General features: G+C 35.1%; 1 protein-coding gene across 1 annotated transcript in view; it reads right to left on the bottom strand.

Moving 5' to 3' along the window:
* The window catches only part of KIF5B (kinesin family member 5B), a 40,871-nt gene that overhangs the window by 3,914 nt on the left and 23,817 nt on the right, over positions 1-13,140 (bottom strand). The window contains exons 15-25 of the mRNA XM_026483478.4: positions 12,113-12,256; positions 8,224-8,412; positions 7,307-7,424; positions 6,703-6,764; positions 6,501-6,610; positions 5,452-5,553; positions 3,991-4,051; positions 3,807-3,878; positions 3,520-3,624; positions 2,406-2,622; positions 1,721-1,871 (exon numbers count right to left, since the gene is read on the bottom strand). Coding sequence (XP_026339263.1) covers positions 1,741-1,871; positions 2,406-2,622; positions 3,520-3,624; positions 3,807-3,878; positions 3,991-4,051; positions 5,452-5,553; positions 6,501-6,610; positions 6,703-6,764; positions 7,307-7,424; positions 8,224-8,412; positions 12,113-12,256 — 1,311 coding nt within the window. The 3' untranslated portion in view covers positions 1,721-1,740. The remainder of the gene's footprint in view (positions 1-1,720; positions 1,872-2,405; positions 2,623-3,519; positions 3,625-3,806; positions 3,879-3,990; positions 4,052-5,451; positions 5,554-6,500; positions 6,611-6,702; positions 6,765-7,306; positions 7,425-8,223; positions 8,413-12,112; positions 12,257-13,140) is intronic.

Here is a 13,140-nt window from a genome sequence, read left to right as displayed (position 1 = left end):
TTAAACACAGAAACACACACCCAGAGGAGGCATATGCTCAAGATAACTGGCCCGATCTCTTCATTAAGTCAATGTCATTAAAAAAGGGGGATTGTTAGGAGGTCTAACCAAATGTCAACAGCGGTCGTGGATTATACTCTGGTTTAGATAAACCAGCTATAAAGGTCTTAGGGGGAAAAATTAGAGAAATCTGAATATGGATTGGTATTATTAGATAATATTAAAAATATTTTGTTAGGTGCAATAATGTTATTGTGGTTATGGAAAAAATGTTCTGTTTTGTAGGTACATTAGTTTTAGACCATAAATACATAATTTACTTTTATGCTTATGAAATTTAAAAGGAGTCAAAACAAGAAATTAAATACTAAAAAAGTAACTTGCTGAAGTTCATAGAAAAAGAAAAGTTGGGATTCAAACTTAGATGTCTGTACTTTGATGGAACTCCAATGTCTGTACTCTTTTCACAATGTTTGTATGGACAAAAAATTTTATGAGATTATTGGGAAATGTGATTTCTTCAGAATATTGCTTAATTCTCTACTCAAACTGAGAGCCGATCTTATTCAGTATGTCAAAGTAAAAACAAGTCAATTTATTTGCATCTTGCTTTAGTATTGGTCAGAAACAATTAACTATCAAAATTATTTAGTAGTTTTAGTATCCAAAGCATAAATACATCTGGGACTTTTCTAAACAATAAAAATCTGAGTTTCTGCTATATGATGGAACACTAGGCAGCTTATTAACTAATTAGTCGTGTTGTACAAGAAAATGTTCAGAACATACTGCTAAATTAAAAAAGCAGGCTACAAAGAAACATATGTACTAGCAGCATAAGAGTATTCATCAACAGTTTAAAATTAATTAATTAAAAAAATTATTTCATTTATTTATTTTTTCAGAGAGAGAGCACAAGCAGGAGCAGCAATCAGAGGGAGAAACAGGCTCCCTGCTGAGCGCGGAGCCCAATGCGGGGCTCGATCCCAGGACTCTGGGGTCATGACCTGAGCCGAAGGCAGATGCTTAACCGACTGAGCCACCCAGGCGCCCCTTAAAATGAAAGATTATAATATGCAAAGAAAGCACGAGAAAGATACACACAATATACTGGGTGGTATCTCTGGATGATTAATATTTAATGCTGGCAAAGATGCAAGAAAATGGACAGTATCCTTGGCTAAGATGCCATTTGGCCTAGTCTTCCTGGAGAGCAGTGTATTAAAATGTCTCAAGAGCCTTAAAAATGTTCACACTTTCTCATAATTTCACTTCTGGGAATCTTCTGAAAATAATCTAAAAGGTGAAGTACACAAAAAGGTATTTCACACTTGAAATTTTCCAAATTGAAATTTCCATAAATGAAATTTGAAATGTGAGACATTTTATATTATATATAGAAAAGAAATGACTTAAATTAATTAAATGTCCAATAAAGGGGAACATTTATAAACCATGGTATATCCATTAGACAGAATAGCTTTTAAAAATAATCCAGTATGTTAGGTTAAAAACATTAAGAAGAACACAAATTTGAAAATATAGTATGATCTGAACTATGAAAAAAAGACTAGAAGAAATCATGCCAATTATTTTTATAATCACATACATTAAAAAAACGCAACTAATACGAGAATGCAAAAAAAGTAGTATTTAACAACCAATGGCTGAACATTTCCATGTAGAGCTATGATTCAAAAGCCAGATATAAACTACAAACCTGTGGGTAATGTGTAACGATTACACTTGTTTGCCTCCTCCACCTCGAACTGCTACTGGCTGGCTGTTCTGAACAAATGCACCTCCTCCACGAATTGCACTTGGATGAGTTGGAGAAGCTGCTGGATGTTGCCCAGGACGAATAGGTTTAGCTAATACAAAAAACAAGAACTGACTTTAGAATAAATCTTAACACGACTGTAGTGACGGTTTAGGTCTCTCCTCTTTATTCACAACAATTCCCAAATGTAGTTTTTCTTTGCCGTTCTGTTCCTCAGAAAATTCCTCTCTTTTCTTTTTGGTTACACCCTTTTCACCAGGACCTATACCATCCCTAGCCTCTTAAAAACCTTATTCCTGTATGATTATTCTAAAGCACGTAATATTATTGCTGACAACTTATTTTCTTTCAAGTCTCTTCTTGCTTTAAGAATGCTCTCTATAATAGTTTCACCTCTTCCTGACCACTCTTGCATGCTTATCTAGTTCTTATTTATCTTCTTGTCCTGTAAATGTAGCTATTCCTCAATTTGCTCTTCATTCCCAACAACGCCACTCTTTGGTAAATTAGAAATAAAGACAAATACCACCATGACAACACATAATCAGTCAATCAGATTATGTTTTCAAGTAAATAAAAACATTCAAACCAAGCAGTTTAAAAGGTTTTCAGGTATTCTACTCACCAATTTGTGCAGAATGTCCTCTTCTGGCCATATTCTTTGACCTGACTGCTTCCTTTATACGATCTACTTCCTGCTGATAGCGTTTGCGATCACGAGATGCATTTTCTTTGGCTTCCTTCAGTGCTGACTCCAAAGCTTTCACTCTTTCAGCTGTAGCTCTAAGTCGCTTTTCCAGCTTCGGAAGTTCACAGCGAAGATCTGCATTATCACGTACCAACTAAAGGCACATAAAGAAAATAAGGAGTTTAGCTTTAACAAGACGATTTGAAAAAATAAGAACATTTCATAATCTCCCTTTAGAAAAAAAGTAATACTACATTTTATATTAACATTTTCCATTTAGCTAATTTAACTTAGGCAGCAACATGAAAAAATACATACACCCATACGTATCATCTACATATGTATTTCTCACAAAGATAGGATTTCATTCAATTTTGGGGGATCAAGGGGAAGATTATTCTGTCTCCCCATTAGGCAATGACAATAAGATGTAACACAGTGTTAGGTCTCTTCGGTAAGGTACTAATCTGGTAAATACCATTTTAAGTGTTAAAATAAGTGTGGAAAGCAAAAAGGGCTAAAATTCCCTTTAGTACAAACATCACATATACACTAACCAAGATGTACAACAATTCAGTATGCTAAAAAACATAATTAAATTATGTATCAAGCCACAAAAAAGGAAAACAACAACAAAAACAAAGACCCACACAGTAAGCACTAATTTTCTAAAAAAATTATCTGCCTCATTATTTTATATTTCACACTTGGGGGCATTAAACGGCAAAAGACAAAAAAGACTGTATTTTAACTGCAAAGTCCTATCTACTGAAGATTTAAAAAGTATCATGAATAACAAATGAGGAAAACTAAGCCAAAATCCTAGAAAATAAATAATACCCATTTTCATTGGCTTCTTGATAAAACGGTTGTTAAAAACATCAACTCCCCTAGAAACTGCTAGTGATTTATTTATATAATTGCTAAATAAAATAATGGAACAGCTCAGGGTATGAAAATTCCGTAGGCCTCTGAAATATTAAAACACTTGCCACTCCACAATTTTTTTTCCTATAATGTTGCAGCTACCATAAAATAGATTCTTTATTACCTGTTTGTGCACTTTAGTGAGTTGTTCAAGATTATTTTCAAGAAAGGAGATCTTTTGCTTTTGAGCAGCACTGCCTCCAGTGTCATCAGAATCGATCTCGGCACTCTAAGAAAAGAAAAAAGAAGGTCAATGAGTACTACAAAAACATTAGAAGTTAAAAAAAAAATCTAACCATAACTACACAAAAATTATTATGACAATGTAAAATTACTTCACTTACGAATATAAGTATTTAGACATAGTAAGCACCGTTTATATACATACCCACCACAGTATTATTTTATTACCTTTTTCACTCTGGTGGCCAGGTCCTGAACAAAGAGCTTCCGCAGGTTGTGTAAAGTCTGCAGTTCTTTCGCCTTGAATTAAGAACAGCAATGTTTTTGGAATTTGGTTTTTAAATGTTTAGTATAACCAAGGGGAAACCCATTGAACATCCCAGTATCTTATTTATTTTCAAGTTTTTCTTACCACCGTCTCTTCTAAACCCTTCAAGTCTTGTCTTGCTTGTTCTCGTCTATCTTGCATGACTCTAAACAACAGAATATACACGTAATTTTCAACTTTGATTCCATGAAGTTATACTTTTCGAATAAATTTTTATATGCCTTTTAATCTCCTAAATCTAGGGGGAAAAAAAACCCTCCCACACAACAGTAGTGGAAAAGATGAAATAAAATGTAGCAGAATTAAAAGAATAAGGAAGGAATGGTTTTTTTATTTTAGAATATGCCACACAGAACACACTACTACTTATCCAAAATAATTCTGATTAACTGGAAATTATAAATTATTGAAGGCCAAAACATTTTATGTATTTTATATTAAAATTATTTTAAACAGAACTATGGTTGAGATTCAGCAGAGTATGTATAAAACCAACTCTGAGCTGGTCCTGACATGTGACCATCCTAATAAAAGCAGTTCCATTTATAAATCATCTCTCATAGGGGCGCCTGGGTGGCACAGCGGTTAAGCGTCTGCCTTCGGCTCAGGGCGTGATCCCGGCGTTATGGGATCGAGCCCCACATCAGGCTCCTCCGCTATGAGCCTGCTTCTTCCTCTCCCACTCCCCCTGCTTGTGTTCCCTCTCTTGCTGGCTGTCTCTATCTCTGTCAAATAAATAAATAAAATCTTTTAAAAAAAATCATCTCTCATAAATTCAAGATGTGTAAAGTTATAATCATGAGTTTTCTACCTGCTAAGATTCTAGAAAACTGAGTACTGACTATGTCTCAGTACATTAGGAAAAGTAAATGGTGAAAATTTCTGTTCAAAAGATAAGGCTGGAACAATAATGTTCTTTTATTCAAGATCGAATTTCACAAAAAGTCAGTATTTGTGGCAGATCCTGAAATCTTCTAAATGACTTAACGTCATTTAAGGTATATTTTTATAATGAATCTTGAAGTAATATGGTGGCACAGAAATAGGAAGCAGATTAACACACAGAAATCTCAACCTACCATCAGTAAAGGATACAGGATCTTGCTTTTGCTTAAGTACAAGACAATATATTGCAAATTTTAAGGTATATATTAAACTAACTCAGAAGGTTTAAGAAAAACACCCTTTAGCCTATACAAACTTAAAAATGTGTCCACTGGATACATCCAAGAGCAATGCCTGCAATCCCCTTATTTATTTATTTATTTATTTATTTATTTATTTATTTAGATTTTATTTATTTGAGAAAGAAAGACAGTGAGACTGAGTGAGAGAGAGAGAGAGAGAGAGATTGCACAAGCAGGGGGAGCGGCAGGCAAAGAGAGAGGGAGAAGCAGGCTCCCCACCCAGCACGGAGCCCAACAGAAGGATTGACCACAGGACCCTGGGATCATGACCTAAGGCGAAGGTAGACACTTGAACTTACCGAGCCACTCAGGCACCCATAGTTTTTATTTTCAAACTTGAATTAAAACATTTACTCACGTAAGTTCATGTAGTTTTCTGCTCTTTTCCTGATCTGTAGCTTTCAACTTCTCATGTTCTACTCTCAGACGTTCCTGCTCTAACATCATTTTCTGGTTTTGGCTGACAAAAGAAAAAAACATAACACAATATCGATGTCAAAAAAACACAACACAGTATCAATTTGCTGAATGGCATCATTAAAATTTTTCCAAATTCTTAAATTCTCTCATTTTACTATTGAAATACTCAAGACCACCTGTTATCCTGTCCCTGTAGGGGAAGAAAAGAAAGGAAGAGGACCTGGCTGCTTTCAGTCATAAAAATATTTTTCATATTTTGGTTTGAAACTATGAATCTCATTCTGTATTTATCATTAAGGTATTAACATAAAGACCCACATATCAAAATTTGTCATCATTTTTTGTTACTCTCCTCTGGTTCCTATTCAAATCATGATTTAGTTGCAGACCTCCCAATTTCTATAAATTCTAGGCTATGCATGCATATGGCTATGGAAATAGAGAAAATGTCTTCCAGAAAAACCAAGCATACAGCTATTAAAAAAAAAAAAAAAACTTCTTGAAATAAGATAAAACTTAAAAAAAAAAACAAAAAAACCCAACCTTCTAAACCCCACAATTTCTAAAGTTTTTCTCTGTTAAGAAATTTTTTAAAAAGAAGTTAATTTTTAAAAATCTTTTATTTATTTATTTGAGAGAGAGAGAGGGAGAGAGAGAGGGAGGGAGAGTGAGAAGCAGACTCCCCTTGAGCAGGGAGCCTGATATGGGGCTCGATCCCAGGACCCCGGGATCACGACCTGAGCCAAAGGCAGACGCTCAACCAACTGAGCCACCCAAGTGCCCAATTTTTAAACATTTCATCTGGAACTCAGAAGTTATGCTCGTAAGTGCAAAGATTCTTTACGTTCAAGTCAAAATGGCAATTTCAATGAAAAATGCAGATTTCTAAAAGGATATACTGTCCATCAGTACTCTATTATTTCCTCTTGCTATTCAATTTTTCTGAGTTAGCTTCTAGTATCTCAGAGGGAAGAAAAGTATACTCACTCTTGAAGATCAGTGATGAGTTTTTCTTTTGCCTCAACTTCATCTCTCAAACTACTGATCTGTTTTTGATGTGTTTCTCTGTGACTTTGGATCTGCTGTTCAACTGCTTGCTAAAGTTATTGGGGGAAAAAGATTTAAATCAGATTAATCAAGATTAAGAATGGATTAAAGTCATTAGAATCCAATGTTACATCAAACTTGCCTTAACTTCATTTGCAGTCTGAACCTTATTTAAGTGCTCCTTTTCCATTTCATGTACTTTCTCTGTTTGGGTAGAGAAAACAGGAAAAGAAATAAGCCTTATAAGTTTTTCCTATAAACCAAGAAGCAAATAGGTTTTATGAGGGATCTTTTGCTTAGCAGTACTTGACTTTAAATTATCTAAATGCTACACAGTAAATCTTGCTCTCCCAGCTCAAAACATGTTTACTAACAATATAGTTAAATCCTTCGTGTTCATACTATGGTTTCCTTTATTTTCTTTGCCTAATCCTGGAACAGATGGGTTAGGGCATGGCAGGGACTGAGATAGCTTTCTACAACCCCAATGTTAAGATCTACACACACACACACACACACACACACACACACACACCCCTCATAATTTTGTGGGAAATTCCTAGATTGGCCACTTTCACATTCAAACACGACTTCAAAAACAGGTTTCAAAACCATTTTAAAATATATTATTTATGTTCTAAGTTTATCCCTATTCCTACTATTCTCTATCAGTGTGAATATAAGTTACTACAATTATACTAAAGAAAGAATATAGGAAAAACTCATAAAAAATCAAAAGCTAATACCTTGTGCTCGAAGCTGGACTAGTTCTTCACTGAGGGAATCGACAGATTCCTCCAGCTGTCTTTTCTTTTGCTCCACATTTTGAAGGTATTCAGTCAATGATTTGATTTTGGCTTCATGCTTTTGGGAAAAATATACTGATATGAAGTGCAAAACAATCTCATGCACACATTTAGTTCTTAAGGGTAATTTGAAAGTTAACAGGTTTTCTCTATATATCTAAACATACAATATTACAATGATGAAGAATTTAATTAATGAAATAGTCCCCTGTATAGTTTATAACACTTGCAAACTAAGGTACTGAAAGCTGAACTATGAGATATTCTCTAGTATCTCCATCTAACATTATTCTCTTCCCTACTTCTACAACTCCTATCTTGGTGAACGGCCACATCCATTCAGTTGCCAAAGCCAGAAAACTGGTTCTGCAGCTGTCTACCCTAGAATTCTTCTAAATTTTTAAATAGCCAAACCAGTCACATCTTCCTAGTAAATTTCTATATATAACATATACGTTATATATATATAAATATAACCCAGTTAAATTCGCTCATATCATACTGCAGTGAACCTAAAAAAAACTGAGTTAACCTTTTTACTGTTACCCAAAATAACCCATAGAAGGCCGTTTCCCTTAAAAAAAAATTTTTTTTTAAGATTTTATTTATTTATTTGACAGGGAGAGAGAAGCCAGTGAGAGAGGGAACACAAGCAGGGGGAGTGGGAGAGGAAGAAGCAGGCTCATAGCGGAGGAGCCTGATGTGGGGCTCGATCCCAGAACGCCGGGATCACGCCCTGAGCAGAAGGCAGATGCTTAACAACTGAGCCACCCAGGCGCCCCTAAAATGTTTACAATCAATAAAATGTATACATGGCTGTTCAAAAAAAAGAAGAAACGTTGTTGTGTAATACATACTTGAGAGATACGAAGCTGGCACGCTGCTAATTCCTTTTCATTTTCTTCCATTTTTTTGTTGCTCTCAGTTTGTGTGCTTTCTAACTGTTTGCAGCGTTTTACCATTGTTTTTACTTCTGACTTCATTTTGCTAATGTAGAGCCTTGCAACAGTGAATTCTTCATCTATCATGCCAGTTCCCTCAGGCTGCTATAAATAAAAAATTAAAAACAAAAATGTCCAGTTTGTGGTTACCCAATTAGACTCCAAAATCTTTTTTTCTTTTTTTTAATTTGACAAAGAGAGAGAGCAGGCGTGCACACAAGTAGGGGAGCAGGAAGTCCAATGCGGGATCGCTCCCAGGATCCCAGGATCGTGACCTGAGCCGAAGGCAGACGCTCAACCGACTGAGCCACCCAGGCGCTCTGGACTCCAAAATCTTTTAATGAAGTATCACTGAATATTCATGAAAAGTATGGAGTTTTTCTTTCATTAAATATTATTTTTGATAAAGGGCAAGTAAAACTTAAGCTAACACATACTTACAAGGGAAAACAACAAATGCAACCTAAAAACGAACTGATGATATCTGCTGTTACAATTTTTAGATTTCCTCTTCACTGCTAATCGTATGTAAGCCCAATTTAAAACTTAACAAATAACGATGTTTAAGGGCAGAGAAAGGATGACTTTTAAGCTCGGCAAGGAAGAACTGTGGTGACTGTACATTCCTGAAGTTTCATGAGTTTCACTACAAAATCCCAGTGCAGTACTCAGTGTCAATATTAAGTGGAGCCTGAGAAGGAAGAAATGACTATCTTTGCAGAGAATACGGTCGTTTAAAGAAAAAAAAAAAACAAACAAACACTCCTAGAACTAATAAGCCATTATAAGTTAACATTGCAGAATACAAGATTAACATATAAAAGTCACATTCCTATACCAGCAATGAACAAGGGAATGTAAAATTAAAAACACAGTGGCACAGACATTAGAATGAAAAGAAAAAAGAAATACTTAGGCATTAACGTAATACAGTAAGTATAAAATCAATATGACAAAAGAAATCAATGAAGAACTAAATAAATGGCAGATATTCCATATTCATGGACAGAAAGACTCAATATTAAGATGTCAGTTCTTCCCAACTTGATCTACGGATTTAACATAATCTTAATCAAAATCCCTGAAAGTTTATTTTATAGTATCAACAAACAGACTCTAAAATTTAAACGGAAAGGCGAAAAATCCTGAGCAGCCAAACACTACTAAAGAACAACAAAGTCAGAGGACTGACACTACTCTTCGAGACTTATTATAAAGCCAGAGTAATGGAGATGGTGTGGTACTGGCCAAAGAACAGACGGTAACTGGAACAGAACAGAGCCCACGAATAGACACACATGAATACAGTCACTTGATCTCTGACAAAGGGGAAAAGGCAACCCAATGAGAAAGGACAGTTTTTCTCAGTAAGCTGTAATAGAAAAACTATCCATCCACACATAAAATAATGAAGCTTGACAGACCTTATACCTTGCAGAAAAAAAAAAATTAACTCCAATGGATCACAGACCTAAATGTGAATATAAAACTAAAAACCTCCAAAACAAAGGAGAAAATCTAGGTGGCCTTGGGTTTGGAGACGAGTTTTAGATACAACGCCAAAAATGCAATCCAGAAAGAAAAACTCGTAAGCTGAAATTTAAAATTAAAAACTTCCGCTCTGTAAAAGACACTGTTAAGAGAATGAAAAGATAAGCCATAGACTGGGAGGAATATTTGCAAAACACCTACCTGTAAAGGACTGCTACCCAAAACACAGAGATCTCTTTAAAACTCAAGAAAACAAACAATTCCACTGCATATTGAAACAATGAGATTAACACTATACATCTCAAACCGAAAAACTGCTGACATCAAATACTTGTGAGGATGTGAAGTAACAAGAGCTCTCATTCATTGCTGGTTGGAATACAAAATGCTATAGCCACCTTGGGGGTTTCTTACAAAGCTAACTCTTAACATATGATCCAGCAATCATGCTAGGTATTTTTACCCAACTGAAAAGAAAAGTTATGTCTACAGGAAAATTTGCACATGAATGTTTACAGTGGCTTTATGTGTAACTGCCCTCAACAGATGAACGGATAACAAACTGGTACATTTATACAGTGGAATACGTGGTGATAAAAGAAATGAGCTATCAAGCCATGAAATGACTTAAATGCATGTTGCTAAGAAAATTAAGCCAGTTTGAAAAGGACAAATACTGTATTATTCAAGCTATATGGTATTTTGGAAAAGGCAAAACTATACAGATAGTGAAAAGATCACTGGCTGCTGTTCAAGGGAGAGGGATTAGTAGGGTAAAAAGCACAAGGGATTTGTAAGGGAGGTGAACCTGTTCTACGTAAGTAACTATACTGTAATGGTGGTTCTGTATCATACATTTGTCAAAAATCCATAAACTGTGTAACACAAAGAGTAAACCATAATGTAAAAAACGCAAAAAGTTAATAAAGCTCAAGCAGTGCTTAATGAGATGTTAAGAGGAAAAGAATTACATGCAAATGACAACAATATTAAGACTCCACAGATTTTCTTTTAAAAGAACCTATTTGCAAGGCTGACTTGTTTTCAAAATGCTACAACAGTCTAGGAGTCAAGGAACCTGTATTTTATTACTGGCTCTGCACTGAACATAAGCCATTTTCACTCTTATTTTCTCTCTCTTTACCACTTTTTCACTTAAATTAAGACTTAGTTGAACATAAAATGGAAAGACTTTTCTAAAAAGAAGCTGCAAATCTGCAAAGCAAATTCTGAACACTTCTCTAGTGTTTAGTGATAACGAAGTAAATTTATTTTTCCTCCTGAAAGATTCCCACACAGCTCTATCATCTCACATTAGTTCACCCTCAACAGGATACAGAATGTTCAGACGGAACATTCTCAAGAGAGAAGAGAGTGAAGAGAGAATAAGTCAAGCCACCCAACATTTTTCTTTTGTCTCAATGGTGTGAGCCAACATTAAGAAATGATAGATGAGATGAAGGAAATGTGTCCTCCATATTGAAAACTTTTATTTCATTTTCAAATCTTGTTAAACTGGGCTTCTTATTCTTAGTAGGCTGTCACTATAAACCCTAGTATACATTTGTTCTCTTTGTTACACAATTAAACCTTAATCAAGAAGAAAAAGTCCAAACAAATACCTACTGCAACATACAAATCTTTCGTATTATGTACATGTGCTTGCAATTAAGAGTCTTAGTTTGCTTTTTTGGTCTAAGTCTTGAAATTTACCAGGTCACTAATCTTTTCTTATCACATGCCTAGTGCTAACAAAACCAATGTTAGTATCCTAAAAAAGACTAGAAAAGAAAAAAAGGTATAGCTGAAATAGGTATTGCAAAATTTTGATTACTAGTAACTCTGAAGTTCACAGTATTATTCTCTCTACTGTTTTATGTCTGAAATTTTTCGTAATAAAACTTTAAAAAAATTAATTAATGCTCATCTTTTATCTTTTCAAACATTTAAAAGCAACCACAGGCCAATTCACTTATGAGTTTACTCCCTGAGCTAATCTTCACTGTTGCCCCAGTTACATATTTTCACATACAGTATTTATTAACATAATCTCTAAATGCAAAATCTTTACATGGTAGAGAAAAGACCCAAACATGGGATCCAAATAAATGACACTTACTGAATATGCCTTTTGAACACCTCTTATTCTCTTCCTCTTTCCTTGCCTATTTAAAATGAAGTTAATACCATCTACTACACATTGCTGTTGTGAATGAGATAATGGGTATGAAAGAACTTTGTAAAGAGTACGTAGTAAATAGAAGTATGAGTTGTCCACTGATAATTATACTTAGTATTTGGTTATTGTACTTACCTTTACATCATTATTTCCTACAGCGATTCCTATTTCTGCAAGGTCTTTTAGTAAAGATGCCATCATCTCAGCTGCTCGTTTTTTCTGGTGGTTGGTCATTTCCTTAAGTTTCTGAAGTTCAGCGTCTATACTTGCTAAAGTTGCCTAACAGAACCCAAAACAAAAGACACACTTAAATCAATTAAATGAAGATTACTTCAAATACTGACAGGTATTTCAGTTCACCCAGGGCTCACAAAAGCATTATTTCCTACTTTCAGTTTTTTGAACTAACTGATTTACTGAGTTCTGGGATAGCTCCCAGTTCAGACTTAGAAAATATTTTAGACCTAATAGAATCTGTAAAGTAGCCATATTATGCTCTATGAAGAGCAGGTAGTTTGTACCATTTCACTAATTTTTTTAAAAAAAGATTTCATTTATTCATTTGACAGAGAGAGAGAGCAGGAGAGCACAGGAGGAGGAGTGGCAGAGGGAGCAGGAGAAGCAGGCTCTCTGCTGAGCAGGGAGCCCCAATGCAGGGCTCTATCCTAGATGCAGGGCTCTATCCTAGGACTCCCGGGATCATGACCCTGAGCTGAAGGCAGCTGCCCAACCAACCAAGGCACCCAGGCGTTCCCCCATTTCACTAATTTTTGAGACTGGGTTATGTTTTCTGCCTAGAAGTGAGAAACTTTCCAAATAATTAGACTGAATTTTCTTTTATTACCATAGTATGGCTTATCTTTGGAAATGGAGTCTGAGCAAAATAATGTTAGAACAGAATTGAACCTTCTAGATGGTTTGTTATGTTTTATCTACTTTCTATACACAGTCACTGGAAATAGTCCACCTGGTAATTATTGCGACTTTGATACTACGATATAAGCAATTATCTAGGATAGTGATGAAGTAGCGTTACTGTGTTTAATTAAATAATAGCTGGTTTACCAGCAACAAAGTCACCACAATTTTGAAAAGTCTAACCCAATTTGGCCACATTAAAACTAATCATTATACCACAGGTCAGATACTGACTAAAAGTCAGT

The sequence above is a fragment of the Ursus arctos genome, unplaced genomic scaffold (assembly GCF_023065955.2).
Source record: "Ursus arctos isolate Adak ecotype North America unplaced genomic scaffold, UrsArc2.0 scaffold_30, whole genome shotgun sequence".
NCBI classification, from domain to species: domain Eukaryota; kingdom Metazoa; phylum Chordata; class Mammalia; order Carnivora; family Ursidae; genus Ursus; species Ursus arctos.
The sequence above is the reverse complement of the archived record's forward strand: the minus strand, read 5'-3'. Positions and strand labels throughout refer to the sequence as shown.